This window comes from Chelonoidis abingdonii, chromosome 9 (genome assembly GCF_003597395.2).
Source record: "Chelonoidis abingdonii isolate Lonesome George chromosome 9, CheloAbing_2.0, whole genome shotgun sequence".
Classification (NCBI taxonomy): domain Eukaryota; kingdom Metazoa; phylum Chordata; order Testudines; family Testudinidae; genus Chelonoidis; species Chelonoidis abingdonii.
Window position 1 is genome coordinate 11898281 of NC_133777.1, and position 17461 is coordinate 11915741.

General features: G+C 48.0%; 1 protein-coding gene across 2 annotated transcripts; it reads left to right on the forward strand.

Annotated features, from left to right (window-relative positions):
* Nucleotides 1–9407: 9407 nt before the first annotated feature.
* PSMG3 (proteasome assembly chaperone 3) lies at nt 9408–13398 on the forward strand. 2 transcript variants are annotated; one of them, XM_032794085.2, is made up of 3 exons: nt 9408–9533; nt 11155–11387; nt 12857–13398. In XM_032794085.2, exons 2-3 carry the CDS (start codon nt 11172–11174, stop codon nt 13007–13009), a joined length of 369 nt encoding a protein of 122 aa, XP_032649976.1. In that variant the 5' UTR covers nt 9408–9533; nt 11155–11171; the 3' UTR covers nt 13010–13398. The 2 variants fall into 2 exon arrangements, with proteins under 2 accessions (XP_032649976.1, XP_032649977.1); XM_032794086.2 differs by lacking the exon at nt 9408–9533 and adding an exon at nt 9569–9683.
* Nucleotides 13399–17461: the final 4063 nt, after the last annotated feature.

The window sequence follows — 17461 nt, forward strand, 5'->3', positions numbered from 1 at the left end:
GGCAGGAACCTACCTAGTCTGGCTGCTGCATCAGCTTCCCTCCATTCAGACTCTCAGTCCTTTTCAAGACGAGCAGATCTAGGGCTTCTATTTCAGAACTTTAAAGAGTCTTCACCTGCCCTCTTCCCATGGGGCACTCTCTCTGAATGCCAGCCTTCCTAGTCAACTCCTGCAGGTAGCACTCCTCTGTTTTTTTAACTCTAGAGCTAAGGAAAAACACCCTATCTGGCCCTAGGCTGTCCTTTATAACTCCCAGCAGGCCTGACACTGAGTAACCTGCTCTCATCACGTGATCCCTGGACTCATTTCATTCACTTGGAAAGGTGCACTAAGTCTGGCATAGATGCAGCTGAGTCTCAACCCTTCCCCCTCGCCCCCCAAAGGGCCAGCTTCTTACTCTGTGACAATGATGGACACTGCACTATCCTCTTTCCTCCTGGTCAGGGAAGCTTGCACTGCAGATGCCAAAAGATATACTTGTCCTTGAAACAAAACAGAAATCTCCTTTCACAAGCACTAACTTGGCCTCCAAACCAATAACAAATAAACTTTCTAAAAAGCAGGCTGAGTTGTAATGTGGGGCCCAGCTGCTTTCTGGAGCATTGTTCTGTCTGAAACCATATTTCACGGTGTGTAGCCACGACAGTGTTTTCTGAAGGAGGCCAAACGTGAGGGAACATTTCTCACTCCTTGAAAGCTAATGATGGATCCTCAGTACAGGTTTACAATTTAATTGAAAAATGGAGAGAAAGAGAAGATATGATGATGAATAATGTCATTAATCATCAGGACTGCACACAGCAGTATCTAGGGCCTGTGCTAACGCTTGAATGGTATCATCCTGACCAGCCAGTAACACAGATACTGAGGACAGATAGGAAAAAGACATTGGGAAAAAAATAGACAGGAGGCCAAATTGTGTTCTCATTTACATTGGGGTAAATCTGGCATTCATGCATTGACATCAACACAATTACTCCACCCTAGTGTAAGTGAGAGCAGAATCTGACCTAGGGCCTTCTCTATAATGCACATTTGTCCCACCAGTCGATTCCTAAGCCCCTCTCCCACAAGCTATATAAAAGTGAATCTGTTGGCCTTTACTTGCAGTGTTTGCATTGTATGATTGGGAGACATAATCACAATATTTTCTGTAGCACTATGAGCTAATCAGGTGGCACTCTTTCCTCTAAAGATCTGACTCTGGTCCATTGAAGACAATGGCAAAATTCCCTGTCTCATCTCTGAATCAATGTCCCATCATGATAGTGAGAGGGTTGTGTTGCTAGGGGAGCTTGCTTGTGGAATAAAACCTACATCCAAGGTTACCCAAACACTTGTAATTGAGTGACATTTTTGCAAGAGTTAATCTGGGTGTCCTGACCACATTCCAATGTGAGCAACGACATTCTGCCAACCTGAATTCCTCCAGTGGTTTCAGCTAGCTGCAGTACTGTCCTTCAGTTTTGTCCTAAATGTGCGTGTAGTATTGCTGTGCACTGTTAAACAGCTACTATGTTCCACCTCAGAAGTGATTACATTTCACCGGTAGATAAAGCGATCCCTAAATCACCAAGGGGAGACTTTGAGACGAAAGGCACTATACAAGCCTACGTTATTAATAAACTGCTTGTATAAGATATTTGCTTTTACTTTTTTCAGCTATGCTCTCAGTTTCAAATGTAGAGCTAGAAAATTACTGAGATTTCTCAGACTATTGGTGAGACCTTCCTAGCCAATCAACGTACAGGAGAGCGTTTTTGCTATAATCAATGCACAATAGCCAACGGTGTCCATCTATGATACAAATGAAAGCAGAAAGCTGTAAGGATTCCTCCCACTAGAGAGAGCTCTGACAGACAGTCACTGGACCGAAAGGGAGAAGTGATCCAGATGGAATCTCTGTCACACTAATGAAGCTGTCTCATAACTGTAATGGAGACTTCATGTATCTAATGTGACACTTAGCAAATCCGGGTATGAATAAATAACTGAAGTCCAATTGAATTAACCTCCAGCTGATCAGCACAACTAAACAAATTATCCTAAACTCGGAAGAAGATTAGAAGGACTGGAGCAGGCCACAATCATTTGGTGGGAGGCTTAATTCAATTTAACAAGTTTAAATCTAATGCCCCAGTGTTCTTCTCTGATCTCAGGGTTTAGGTCAAACCTCTTCTAAAGTGCTCTTGTGGAACCTGGAAAGGAGGGTCACATCATATTAGTAACAACAGCAGCAGTGCACCCCAGAGTTGCCTGGAGAAACAAAGCAAGACACGTACGCATAGAGTAGGTGTGAGGGCACACTTTTTACAGGCACAGAAGAGAAAATAAAAACATGTTATTGATTTCCTGGTGGGAAATTCAAACCTAATTTCCAAGAAAATGTTTAAATAGATGGCATCATATCAATCTTCCTTTCTCCAGTGAGCACAAACAGAGACACCCTCTAATTCACATGTGCGTAAAAGGTCATGGTTACATGAAGACCTGCATACCTCAATATTGCTAACCTGGAATCCTGGCCCCATGAAGGTCAATGGCAGTTTTGCCATTGACTTTCCTGGAGCCAGGATTTTGCCACTAGAACGTATCCTCCAGGTGGGTTCCCTGCACCCCTGCTGGATTCTGTACATGCTACCAAGTCAAATCAATGCCAGGGCCCATCACCCCACGTTAGAAGCCTGTAGGATTTCCTGTGCCATTTGGCCACTATCATTGAGAAACGAAACACTGGGGCAGCCTTGTACCTATGCAACCTTTGTGATCACATGAGGTGCCACATCCCACACACACAGCTCACCGGCCAGTGCCAGCCTAATTCCTCTTTCACAGTTCCATTTGACCCTGGCCTCAGCGGGCCCTGACAGAGCTTGAATTCTACCAGCTTTCTTCTCCTGGTCCTTGTAGGGGCCTAGGTCACCAGAGGCCTCAGTGACACAAGGGCCTATTCCTCCACACTTGGACCTCCCACTGGCTCCAGGCAATTGCCATCCTCTGTGCATGGCATGTGTAAAGTGCTCCATTGCCCCAGGGAAACATGACCAGTTGGGCTGGGGGTATGGCAGGGCCCCACTCTCCACATGCCTGCTAGCCTCTAGCAGTAGATGCCATGAAGCATGCCCTCCACTACTTTCCTCAGCAGGTGAAGGGAGTGCTATCAAGTATACTCACCATATCTGGCCCACACCAATAGCCTTCGGCCAGCTTCACTTGGTTATCACAGCTCTGCTGCCCAGCCCTCCAGCACTGCTCACAGTAGAAAGGGCATAGTTGGGCCCAAAATGAGAAAAATAAAGGGATCCCCGTTTGCTCAGCAATAGTGATGATCACAAGCATTATTTAAAAGGAAGAAGGCAGCCTTTAGGCTTTGTTTGCACTCCCAGATCAGAAAAATACCACCCCCACAACATAAACTAATTGTTGGAGAATGAATCCTCTTGGAAAAATCATTGGGCCCGCTCCTTGGCTCCTCCTCTGGCTGCTTTGCAGTGCTCAGGCAGCATGGGGTAGCCAGAAAGCTTCCTAACCGGGAAGCAGGGGATTCCCCCGGCCTAAGGGAATCTCTCAGTGATATCAAGCTGCAGAACAGAGCACTGGGGCACTCTTTGGCCAGCAGAGTGGTATCACAGGAGTGTTCCACCCATTAACTTATCTATGCCAGGGGCCCACACCATCCCCAACAGCCTCAGGATCATGGGAGCAGAGTAATTCCTCTCCCCACTCTTCTGTTTTGCAGAGTTTTGCTGAGGTTCTGGCCCATAGTCTGCAGCACAGAAATACAAGGCAGAAATCTAAACCACAGAAGTAATAACCTGTAAACTAATAAACCGTAAACTAATAAATCAACCAGATTATTTGATAGAGAGGCTCCCCCAAGAGCGGAGATTATTAATGGTTGTCCTGAAACATCAGGTGCATAGTTTTCTAGTGAAAGGGGAATAAATGTTAAGGCGCTCTGGAGTCTGGGAGTCTGCTCCAGGAAGTTGCATACCACTTCATATAAATAGAGAGACGATCATCATGGGCACCGAGGCGTTACAGTAATACAAGCAATAAATAAGAATCAAAAGCAGCCCTCTTCCAATCTAAAAGCACACAGATGCTTAATTGTTTTAAAAAGAATTCTCCTGAGAAGAAATGATTCAGATAAATAATAACAAATATGTAAAACTGCAATATGGTGGGCAGTTTTCCCTGGGGGAGTGTGGGGCAGCAGTCTCACCAATTCTCTACAGTCTCTGAGACAGTGGTTCATATTTCTTGAGTAATTAGAGCAGGAAACTGGGAGGAGGGAAGGACTCCTGGATTCTATCTTAGCCTCTGTAAATGACTTATGTGAATTGCTGAATGTCGCTGTGCTTTGGTTTCCCTCTCTGTACAATGGGGGTACTAATTTCCTGCCTCATAGGGGTGCTTCTGAAGGCTAATTCACTAATGTTCATGAAGTGGTTGGAAATTTTTGGATGAAAAGTGATATACAAGGGCAAAATATTACCTGCGGAGACAAGTATCTCTGTCAGCACCAAAGCTATCCAAGTACAGGCAGAATGAGAGGCAACGAGCCAGAGAAAGCTCACAATTGTTTCCCAACACTGGCTTGGTATATGTTATGTCTCCCTGTAGTGGCTGGCTCACATCAAGTATAAGAGCCTGCTACTTACTAACAGGTGCTTCTTTAGGATACACGACAAAGGATTATGGTTTTGGTGCTGAAGATGCAAGGTTCAAAGATGCTGGTGTCTGCCGGTACATGCTCACAGGTTGTTATAGTCGGACACTTTCCACAGGCCCTTGACAGGATGGCATTAGCATTTGATTCAGCAGGTAAAAGTTTCCCTACTTCCCAAAGTCATGTTTGTCCCTCAGGTGCAGGTAGCAGTGCTGTTTCCCTATGACCTGAGATCAAATGGATCCGCCCGTCCTCCAGTCATGTACAAAGGAGATCGGAGAGGTTAGCAGAGACACAGCAGAAAAAAAAAAGATGCCAGGAAGGATCTGGCCCTTTATTTTCATAAGATGAAATTCTCCTCCAAGGAAGGTATAGTGGAAATAAACTTCATTCTTGAGGTGGCAGGAAAACTTATTGACAGCATCTGCCATTATCTCAGTCACACAGGCAACCCCTTGAATGCTTGTAGTAAACAAGAGAGAAATGCTGGTTCCTCACAGGGCTGGAAAACAGGGGATTTGCCAGATGATAAGGTATCAAGGCTCCCTCTTCTGTGTATCAAGCAAAGGCAGCAACTTTAGTCTGTTCGGAGCCTTTCCATGGAACTCTGTTGCCCTCTGGAGTTCTATTAAGGCACTCTCAACACTATGACTAACAGTTAACTTCATTTAATGTTTCATTTAAACTTTTCTTGCAAAACACACTTCAGAACACTGGGCCTTTACAAAGATGATTGGACTGGTGATTTGAAATTCAGAATTCTTGTTGCCAAGATCGGTGTGTGTGGTGGGAAGGCAGGATGTTGAGGGGGGAAATGGAAATAAAGGTTTGGGGGACATTTATAGCTTTATATAATTCATAGTATTACATGGAGCAGTGTTGAAGGCTGCACTGGGTATTCTTTACAAAATCCTAATTTTTAGGGACGTGTATCTAGGCCAAAAATGTTATTCTGGGCTCAGCAAAGGTCAAGAATTTGGGGAAAACAAAAAGAAACTGATGTTTTAAAGATATTTATTTAATATATATATTATATTTTTAGTATTTCTTTTTTTGAACTGTCAAACATGTCTATTTTCTATCATGAAATCTGTGTGTGATAGCTGTCAATCAATAATATCCCACTCTTACATAGTGCTCTTCATCAGTAGATCTCAAAGTCCTTTAGAAAGGAGGTTAAATCATATATCTCCATTTTACAGATGAGGAAACTGAGGCACAAAGTGCTGATGTAAGTTCCCCGAGGTCACCTGCTGGGCCTGGGAATAGAACCAGTCCAGGGCTCTACCCATTAGACTACACTGCCACTTTAGACAAGCTACTTTAAATTAAGTTTTTGATTAAAAAATGAATTAGGGCACATGAAGAACATGGAACTGCTGAAAAGGATGTACAGTAACTGTTTGCATTACAGGATCATACACTGAGACCCCTAGGCTAGAATAATGCAAATAATACATCACTATAACATCAGCCATGCTACCTACCATGACAAGCCAAAAGGCAGGATTTACCCAATTTGCGGCCTGATCTCTCACTCTGCCCAGCATCCTACATCTGAAAACATACTCAAAGAGTTCAATGGCCAAAAGAGAGACCCTGCCATCTGCAATGATCTCAATGACTCATTCAAATCTACACGTAACAGCCATTACAATGTTCACGTCCAAGGATGCAAACACTACAGAGCATTGGACTTACAACCAAGAAGAGTCCCTTCCACTCAAATATGACAGGCCTGGTTTTGAGTTCCTTCTTGTTTGCCAGTTTCAGACAGACCTTTAACATTTTGGGTACCAACATGCTGAGAGAAGGGTTGGGGATGCTCAGAACCACATGTGGAAACAGGGAACCAAGCCAATTCTGAACTGCTATTCTCTGCTTTGGGGCTAAGATTCACCTTATCCCAACCTCCATCTCTCCACACAGACCTTCACATTCTGGTCACAGATGGAAGCTGGGATTCTTTGAAGAGAGCGTGTGACTTTTCTGCAGCATGAGTTTTGCTCTAGCTGGTGAATAGAAGGAAACATCCCAAGAGAGAAATTAAAGTATTTAAAACATGCAGAAGGTAGCTCAAAAGGAAGTCAAGGCCATTTCAGAATGTCCTTGGAGCTTGTACAGCAGATGCCTTAGAGATGTTTAAATGACTAGGAACGTCAGCATTTCAACAGTTGGGTCAAAGCAGCTACCAAAGCTGGCTTGCCAGGCTGGAAAGCAGGCTCTGAGGGTCCCCAATGCACTCCCAGAGGGAACGCTTTCAATTTAAAAAATTTATTAAGACAATGCTTTAAAAAAAAAGTGAATGGTACAGAGTTTAAGCACAGAAGTTTCTGGCTATCAGGGAATAATGTACAGATTATTGAGGGCTGCAAAGTTCAGTTTAAGATCGGGTGTTGTAAGGAATACATAAGGTGCAATATCCCCGATTGGAGGAAAAGATTGATGGGTCAAAGTACAGACATTGAGATATGAGGGTATGATGTTCATATAATGGCTATGCTCGGGTATGGCGTATAATAAGTGAACATGATGATGAGGGTGGATTGACCCTCATTTGCTGAGATTTAACGTTCAGGGAGTTTATGGTTCCAGTTCATATCATCCAACAGAGGAAGTCTTTTGGTCCCTTTCTCGTAGTTGAAGAACGATGTTACTAAACCTGGAGAAAGTGCTGTGCCCATATTCAGAGGGATTGAATCTGTCATATGAAAGGAGACTCAAAAGAATTTGGCTTGTTTAGCCTAACCAAAAGAAGGCTGAGGAGAGATATGATTGCCCTCTATAAATATATCAGAGGAATAAATACCAGGGAAGGAGAGGAATTATTTAAGCTCAGTACCAATGTGGACACAAGAACAAATAAATATAAACTGGCTATCAGGAAGTTTAGACTTGAAATTAGACGAAGGTTTCTAACTATCAGAGGAGTGAAGTTCTGGAACAGCCTTCCAAGGGAAATAGTGGGGGCAAAAGACATATCTGGCTTCAAGACTAAGCTTGATAAATTTATGGAGGGGATGGTATAATGGGATAACCTAATTTTGTCAATTAATTCGTCTTTGACTACTACCAGTAAATATGCCCAGTGGTCTGTGATGGGATGTTAGATGGGATGGGATCTGAGTTACTACAGAGAACTCTTTCCTGGGTGTCTGGCTGGTGAGTCTTACCCACATGCTCAGGGTTTAGCTGATTGCCATATTAGGGGTCGGGAAGGAATTTTCCTCCAGGGCAGATTGGCAGAAGTCCTGTGAGCAAGGGTCACTTGCTGGAAGATTCTCTGCACCTTGAAGTCTTTAAACCATGATTTGAGGACTTCAATGGCTCAGACACAAGTCTGATACAGGAGTGGGTGGGTGAGATTCTGTGGCCTGCGTTGTGCAGGTCAGACTAGATGATCACAATGATCCCTTCTGACCTTAAAGTCTATGATTCTATGTTGGCTCAGAGACCTCTTCCTTCTCACCACCCTCCCTCATAGGCACTGGGCAAGGCGAGCCAGAGATGGGGCTGTGGCTGTCAGGTTAGCTGGGGTTCCTCCCCATTTGCCTTGGGGTATGATGAGTGTCCATAATGGTCTGTAGGACTGCACGAAGTAAGGAGTGAGCTGGTTGAAAGGGGGCCTACCTAATCCTGTAGGACAGAGGTGTGGAAGGGTCTCCCCCGCTCAGTGAGGCCATGGGGAATGGGGTGAGCAGGGTTGTGGAGGGCCTTTCCTGTGTATGGGGCTGATGGGACCCTCCCATTCTGTGGGGACCGCGGATCTGTGGGGAACAAAAGGTGCGGAGGGGATTTCCCTGCTCTGCGAAGGATAAGAGAGGGGGCTAGGGTGAGCTGGGTGCATGGACATCTTCCTCACTCTGTTTAGCTGGGGAGAAATGGGATTGGGAGGTGCAGGGGCAGGATCCCCACTTGGCAGGGCCAGGAGGGGAGTGAGGGGCACTCTCTACTCACTGGGGCCAAGATGCAGGGGAGACCGGAGGGGATGGGGGGCTCCCTGATTGGATGGAGCCTGGATGAAGGAAGGGCTCCCCACTTGATGGGGCCGGAGAGATGCAAGGGGTCTCCCATCTCAGTGGGACTGGAGAGGTCCCAGGGGGGCCGGAAGGGGTACGGGGAAGGCTGCCTGCTTGGAGGGGCCCAGATGGAGGGGGATTCCCTGCTCCGTGGGGCCGCATGAGGCTCCCCGCTTGGAGGGGCCCGGGTGCAGGGGGGCTCCCCGCTCCGTTGGGCTGCATGGGGTGTGGGGAGGCTCCCCGCTCGGAGGGGCCTGGGTGCAGGGGGCTCCCTACTCGGAGGGGCCTGGATGGAGGGGGCTCCCCGCTCGGAGGGGCCCGGGTGCAGGGGGCTACCCGCTCCGTGGGGCCGCATGGGGTGCGGAGAGGCTCCCTGCTTGGAGGGGCCCAGGTGCAGAGGGGCTCCCTGCTCCGTGGGGCCGCATGGGGTGTGGCGAGGCTCCCCGCTTGAAGGGGCCCAATGCAGGGGCTACCCACTCCGTGGGGCCGCATGGGGTGTGGGGGAGGCTCCCTGCTTGGAGGGGCCCAGGTGCAGGGGGGCTCCCCGCACCGTGGGGCCGCTTGGGGTGCAGGGGAGGTTCCCTGCTCGGAGGGGCCCGGATGCAGGGGGCTCCCCGCTCCGTGGGGCCGCATGGGGTGCAGGGGAGGTTCCCTGCTCGGAGGGGCCCGGATGCAGGAGGCTCCCCGCTCCGTGGGCCCGGGGTGACGCCCATGCTGGGGCGGGCTCAGAGTGACTCAGCGGCGGCGCCCAGCGCGGAAAGCGGGCTCGGCGGGAGCAGCGGCGGCCTGTGACCGAGGGAGCCGCCGGGCAGGAGAGGGGAGGACGCGGCGGAACTGCCAGGGTGAGGGCGGTGCGGGCAGGCCCTGGTCTCGGTCGCCGCCTTCTTCCGCGCGGGCCCCGGGCTGGTCTCGCCTTGCAGCCGGGCCCGGCCCAGGCTCCTACTATGGCGCCCGGTTTCCTGGGCCTGGAGGCGGGGCGGCTGCAGCTGCCGGTGAGCTCCGGCCTGGGCGAGAGCTGGAGCTGGTGGGGCCCACGGCTCCCTACCGGGCTCCACGGCCCATGGCGGGCGCGACCCTTCCGCAGGCCCCACGGCCCAGCCCGGGGGTGGGATCTTGGCGGGCGCGACCCTGCCCAGGGTGGGATCACGGTGTGAGCCAGCGCCTGGCTTCAGGGTCTAGTCGGGGGTTGGGATCCTGGTGTGATCCCGACCCAGCCTCGGTCTGTCCGTGGGGGAGCAATGGGTGTTAGAGACACTGTGGCTGTGAGTGATCAGCCCAAGTCTTCCCCCGGGATTTCGGTCAAAGTAAAACGGGTGCAAAATGGGAATCAGTGGCCTGGGAACACCAGGCTCCAAAGAAGGGGTGCCCTTAAGCACAAGACGGGTGGTTCTGCTAGCCCCATTTTATCTCAATCCTCAATATTTGGGAAGTTTGACAAAATGGTTCTGGATTTGATCCATCTTGAGAGCAGGGGTGTAGACACTTAGCCCACCCACTTAGCGTTCAGGCCCACTCCTGGCTCTACTCTGGCCCCAGCGCTTGCCCCACTCGGACCACCTGCCCGGCACTCCTGTCAGGGTTAGGGTGCTGGTCTTGCTCCACTCTGCCTGCCTGGCACCCCTGCCCGGGCTGGGTAGAACGGGGAAAGCCCTGGTGTTCCCACCCATCCCTGGCAGGAGTGTCGGATGGGCAGAGTGGGTAGGGGCACAGGAGCACCCATTTTTCCGGGGGTCTGGGTTGGCCCGGTGGCTAATCCACTAACGGGAGGAAAGCAAGCAAGCGAGTGTCCGGTAGCGGTAGAGAAGATCTTCAGAAAAGGTAGAGTCGCTGTCTGGGGGAGCCAGGCCTGGCAGTGGGACTTGGAAGGGAGCCGGGGAGCAGAGCTGGGTTGTGTTCGGCGAGCCCGTGGCCAGAGGGTCCATCCATCACCCAGCTGCAGGAGGTGAGGGAAGGTGGGCCCCCATCCCTTGTGCCCTCCCAGTCTCTCCCCCCACCCCTGTAATTGCCCTTTCCCACCCGAAATCGGGGCCCACCCAAATATCCCATGCTGGCTACGCCACTGCTTGAGAGAAACCATGCTCTAGTAGGAACCAGGAGACCTCACTTTGGGAGTCAAGACCCAAGCCTAATAGACTATATGATCTGCTGTATGTGACACAAAAACAGTTGTAATCAGTGTCAAACTATGAATGGCATAAAAACCTATAAATAGCAACTTGTATGTTAGCCTAGGTGTAGCTCTGTAATGGTGGGCAGTTAAAATTCGTTTCTGAGTCAGATACACCCAGGCATTAGATGTTCCTGATTATTTATATACAGCTGCACCTGTTGCTTACATCGCTGGGCATATTTATATCATTAAAACAACTTAACTGGTATTTTAAATTTAATGAAAATATTAAGCCTTTTTATGGCCCTTAGTTACTGTTTTTATATCTAATACTAATATATTTTTTTACTCAGCAATTAAGACCTCTGCCATGGCAGCAAAACCTATTGTGACTTCGAAGCAGAGAGAGGAGGTGGTGAGGGGTGTCCCAACAGAAGTAGTGTGCACGGCCTTCTCCAACTCCATTCTTGTGGTGGTGACGCAGTATGGGAAGATGGGAACACTCGTCTCTGTGGACCCCAGCACAATAACCAGTGACATCAGCAAACCTTCACTCACCACAAAAGTGCTGCTGGGCACAGATGAGGTACAAAGCAGAGCACGTGGTCCTGAAGATTGAAGGGGAATCTCTCACTAGCTCAAAATTTGAGCCTGCTCAGGCTGCTAAGCAGCTGACATGTAGTTGTGCAGTGGTAAGATTAAAGAATCCTGTGCTAGGGGAAGAGTGGTTCATCAATAAAGCTTGGGCATTGAACTGGCATTTAAAATAACAAATGTCTAATTGAATCTACACTGAAGGCATATATGGGATCTGTCACTTCATACTTGGTTATTTTTATGGTGCTTTTCAGCTCCCATTGTCTTCAGTGGTGCAGGAGCAAGGGTAATGGCCTTCACTAGCCTTTCTCAGGTGTATGTCCCAGTCAGTTTTCCCATCCCACCACTTCTTTTTCTCCAAACCTTTGCCTCTGTCATAATCGACTTCAGCTTCCCACCCACCCCCCAACTGTGCTTGCCACCAGTTACCCTAGATAAGTCAGTTATCCAATTCATTTTGGCTTAAAATGAGTTCTCATTGACTATTCTGCAGAAACAAGAAAAGAAAATCATATATTTTGGAAGACATCAATTAGACAGGCACTAAATATAAAGTTACAGAATACTGCAAGATTACCTGGTTTTGCAGTGCAGTCAGAACGATCTTGTGTTGCTTGCTAACCCCAAACCAGGGGAGGAAGAAAGAGGGAGGGGGACAACAACTCAGAGATGTGACAGGTTCCTGTTCCTTTTAGCTCATTTTTATGTAGTTCTCACCCTTCTTTCCTTCACGTGAGATGTGTCTTGTCTGCCTGTAGACAGGATGGTTACAGCCTTGGTGTGATGTGCACTGGTCAAAATGGAGCAGAAGAGCATATTCCGTTTCTGATATTACCTTATGTTAATTAGTGGCTCTTCCTGTTACATATGGGAGAATTCATTTCCCCAAGTCTTGCATATATGTCCATTATCTGCTCCTTTGTATTGTATGTTAATTAATTAAGCTAAACAACCTTGAGGAAGACTTTAATTAACATGAGAACAAAGTACTTCCTGCCTAGCCTTTTGCGGTGATGCATGCTGCCAAAACGCACAAACCAGTGTTGAAACAAAACCAAACAAAAATAAACTTCAGATAAATATATGTAGCAAGATGGATGTAAGTAAATTCTGGACAAATTGGGCATACTTGTTAGAGAAACCTCAATTAAAGGGAATTATATCCCTTTTCTCCTGCTAATGCCCGTAGCCTCACTTTTTTTTTTAAAGTCTACATTATTCTATCAAAATTACTATGTGGCTTTAACCAGGGACTATGATACCATTCAAAGTCTATGGTGAATGTAAAGACCTGGCTGTCTTTATATTTGCAAGTCAGCAAATCCAGTTTCAGTCCAGTATTGATAAGTCCTTAATATGCTTAGTTAAAAGATATTCCAGGAGCGTTCCATTAGTAGCGAATGAATAGGGTGGGAAGATTCTCTCAATTGAAGGACTGTGGTTTTCTTTGCTTTTCAGCCCCTCATCCATGTTTGTGCTAAAAACCTGGTGACATTTGTGTCTCAGGAAGCTGGGAACAAACCTGTTCTCCTGGCTATAGCATTGAAGGACAAGAGCATGGAAGGAATAAAAGCACTGCAGGAGCTGATCCGAAGTTGCCAAGTGTGGTGAAGCTGTGCTATCTGAATGCAAGGAAGGGATCCTGGGTCAGTGACCTACCACTGTTTATTTAAAAGGACAAAACATGCCTTTATGCTGGTTTTGGATCCTGTTGAGGATTTCATGAATTTTCTCTACTATGTAGAACTTTGGGCGATTTTGCTGTTGTTGCTGGGTTTGGAGCCCATGCAGTTAAGCAGTGAAGTTAGAACGTTTTTCTCAATACAAAATGAAATTTCATTTCCATCATATTGGGTAGGGGATGTATATTTGGAAAACTGCACGTGGCTTTGCAGCAGCGTCCAGCAAAGTAAATGGCTTCAAGCAATTTAATAATGAAATACTGTGCTGCAAAGTGTAATATGTGATGTAGAATGAATAAAAATACACATTGGCAAATGGTTAATGTTACCTGTTTATTCCCCATGATGATCAGTTTAAATTAAATATTTGGAGTCAGAATAAAGTCAGTGGTAATTGTATGCAGTTTAAAATAGGGATAAATTTTGACACTTGACTAGGGTCCGTGGGAAAGAGTTGTAAGTATTGACAGAGTAAGAGAGTTAATACCATGGTGGGGTACCCTGTCTTCTGCCACTAAAGAGAAACCATCAACTTGAAAATTATACTTGTTTGAAATATAGTACCACTGTAGTGACGGGTAACACTTAGCATCACTGTCACTGAAAGAAATTATCAAATGAAAATATTAGTCTTTTTTTTTTTCAGTTTGTTTATTTTGTGATGATGAGCTTCACTGAATAGGTCAAGCCCCGATCCTGCAGGTGGATCCTCACTGGTGAATGCTTGGGTCTGTTTGAAGCCCCATTGACTTCAGTAGGTCCATACAGGCACAAGGGCTTACCTACCTAGATCCAGTTGCAAGAGAGGGGTTCTAGTCAGTTTCTCCCTGGCTGAAAGGACCCTTATAAATATAAACATCAGTAGTGGAGTAGAAAAACCTTACACATTTTTAATATTTTTCTCAAATATCCGGACATACTATTGAAAGGATTGTGTATCAGAAAGTGTCATTTTAAAAGTTAGGTTTAAAAACTTCAGGCTTGTAGTGTCCCCTTAAGGGAAGTGCAATTAATTGCATTTTTCAGAATTTTATTTCCAAGAGCGAAGGGGTTTGCATCTGTGTCATAATCCTAAAATCCCTCACCCCACAATTTTACATTCCCCACTCTCATTCCTTTCCTATTGTTCTGACCAAGGAGGAGTGGAAGACCTGCTAAAGTCTGTCAATATTAGTTCTGCATTGATTTAGGGATTTCCACTGAAAAATACAAATCAATTCCCAGTACTGAACATTTGAACATTGTGCCCCTACTGTACGTGCAGCTCCTACCAGCTCAGGGAACAAAGGCATCATGCAAATTGAACGTGAATTGCACCACCAACCATGACAATACACAATAGTACCACTAGCCTCTGAAGAGAATCAGTTCTAATTGCCTAGAAGCTACAAGGGCCAACCACCATAGGTATTAAGAGATGCTGTTTGTCACCACATCTGCAGGCAGACAGGGAAGCTGGAAGCCAACTGGCTGGTGTGGCAGTCAGCTAGGCTGGTATTTTACTGTCTCTCTACATGTTTTAAGTTAGAGACCTGTGGCTGGTGTGAACAAATCCATCGGGGCTTTATGCACAGCTGGGGCTCAAAGGCAGGCGTGTATCCCAATAAACAGAGCAAGGGCCCTGGCCCTGTCGGCAAGGCAAGCTCCCTGCTGGTCATTCCATTCCCTGCGAGGGCCAAGAATTGTGCTTCTCCAAACCCCAAACGAATTCCAACTTTTCCAAGCCATGTGGCCAGCCTACGGCGTGAAGATTGTGTTTATTCGCTGGCCCCTGTGCGAGTGGCACTTCCGTTTGGTTGCCTAGGCAGTAGCCAGAGCCGGGCGCGATTCGGTAGGTAATGCACTGGGGTTGCTGGGTATAGTAACCGTGGGGCTGGGCAGGGATCATGATTGTCTAGGTGGTTGAGGGGGAGGAGCGCTGAGCCAGGAGTGAAAAGAAACAGCAGGGAAGCGTGGCAGAGTGAAACGTAAGTTTTGCAACTCTGTAACTAGGACTCTGGAAATCAAACCGGCCTCGTCTGCTATCGAGGGATCCGGGCGCGGAAGGAGAGGGGAACGAGTAGCGATAACAGGGGGCCCTGTCTCAGTATGAGGCGAGGCAGGCGGGAGCCCGGCCGGGATCCGTGCACGGCTGGAGTTTCTGGGAGGCTGTAGGCACCGGGGGAGCGAAGTTGTGGGGGCTGGGGGAGACACGGCCGAAAGTGCAGCGAAGAGGACAGGCTGAGCCGGAGGGCAGAGGGTTTTCCCGGGGAGGGGGCGGTGACCGGAGCCGGGGGGAGGAGTCTCCGGGGGAAGGCAGGTGGAGGTGCCGGAGAGGGAGGTGCCAAGGGACCCTGCAGGGAGAGTCCGAAGAGCATCGGTTCCCGGAGCTGGGCGGGCGCGGTGGAGGCGGCCAGGCTCAGGTGTAGCCCTGGGCCGGCGGGAGCAGCAGCTGGACCGGTGAGTCCCCGTCCCGGATCTAGCGCGCATGGGGGAGGGAAACGCTGCCCCGGGATAGCGCAGGCTAGCAGGGGCTGCGAGCGCCATTGAAAGGGGGAGACACAGATTCCACCCCCACGCCCCCGACCCTCCTCTTCCTCCCCCAGCAGCCTGGCCCTGAGCCCCAAAGCCCAGTGAGTGGCGTTGTGAGCTGGGGCACAGCACCCCTCAGGTGTGGAACAGCCAAAAATTGGTTGGGCCATGGCATGGCTGGACCTCCTGGCTCTGTGGCCTAGAGGTGGGGACAGTCTGTGCCCAGTCTGGCCTGAACTGGGTGCCTCTGGGGCCGGAAACTAACCACCTGGGGGATGCGGGGAGTGGGTACCCTGACAGCAGAGACCTTCCATTCTGCTTTGTGGCGCTCCTCAGCCAGGGCTGCATGCAGCTCTGCCAGTGCCCTTGGGTCCAGACCTATGTCCAGTGCTGACCCCTCCCACAGCTCCGCCAATGCCCCTTGCTTCTAATCTGCAGCAACCTTCTCCACAACTCTCAGACTCATAGACTTTAAGGTTAGAAGGGACCATTATGATCATCTAGTCCAGGGGTAGGAAACCCATGGCACGTGTGCTGAAGGTGGCACACAAGCTGATTTTCAGTGGCACTCACACTGCCCAGGTCCTGGCCACCGGTCCAGGGGGCTCTGCATTTTAATTTAATTTTAAATGAAGCTTCTTAAACATTTTAAGAACCTTATTTGCTTTACATACAACAATAGTTTAGTTATATATTATAGACTTATAGAAAGTCTATAATATAAAAACCATTCTAAAACCATTAAAATGTATTACTGGCACTCAAAACCTTAAATTAGAGTGAATAAATGAAGACTCAGCACACTGCTTCTGAAAGGTTGCAGATCCCTGATCTGGTCTGACCTCCTGCACAATGTAGGCCACAGAATCTCACCCACCCACTCCTGTAACGAACCCCTAACCTATGTCTGAGTTATTAAAGTCCTCAAACTATGGTTTGAAGACCTCAAGCTGCAGAGAATCCTCCACTGCAGGACCCCTTATACAGATCTGTCAGGGGTGCCTATGCCTGGTCTACAGTCCCCACCCAGCTCTATAATGCACTCAGTCCTGAGAGCTGGCTTCCTTTTGGATGACCATGATCCCTGTGGCTGAGTGACTTTGTCTCCGCAATCAGCACTTTGGGGAAGACAGTCTCTTAAAATCTTATGCCATTCACCAGTCAGGCATGGGATCTGTTTAGGATGAAGACATGGCAGGTTGCCCTGAAAATGATGGCAGAGACTCTAGCATGGAAACCCAGCTGACTCGACCTGTCTGCTAAGAGGAAAGATCTGTGCTTCTGCTAGTGACTGGCTTGATAGGAGCTTTCCAATCCTATCCTATAGCAAACATAGGCTTGGGGTGGGGCATATCTAGTGCCTCACTTATAGTGGCGTTTGTCTAGTAGTGGGTTAAAGGGCACTTCCTTCTAGGTCGTGTGACTGCAGTGTAGCAAGACTGATGCAAGTGAATGGCATGTTCTTTTTCATCCGTGGAAAGTAGGACTGGTTTTTCTCCATTCAGTGGTAGGATATGTTGTAAAAAGTGCCTGCTTGAGTGAGGAACAGCTCAGTTGTTCAATGCTTATTGATGGGAGTTCTGTTATCCTTCCCAACTCTGAAGGGTGCAATTAAGGTGCAAGCTGCAGGCATGAGTAATATCCTGCCTTAAGATGCTGTATTCCATGTAGACTTCAATTTAATGTACAGTATAAAAGAGATTGAAATTTCAAAGCTGAAACTCAGCTGCACTGACTCATCAGAACCAGAAGGTATCTATGGGGTGACTTTGTATAACATGTCATGCTTCCTTTTGGAGTGTCTCAAACCCTAACTCTACCTCACAACAGCCTGGTGAGGTAGGTGAAACCTGTATTATAATCATTTTAC

Coding starts and splice junctions, on each gene's coding strand:
- PSMG3 (XM_032794085.2), top strand. CDS start 11,172: ATGGCAGCAAAACCTATTGTGACTTCGAAGCAGAGAGAGGAGGTGGTG. Junction 11,388..12,856: donor TGCTGCTGGGCACAGATGAG/GTACAAAGCAGA, acceptor TTTGCTTTTCAG/CCCCTCATCCATGTTTGTGC.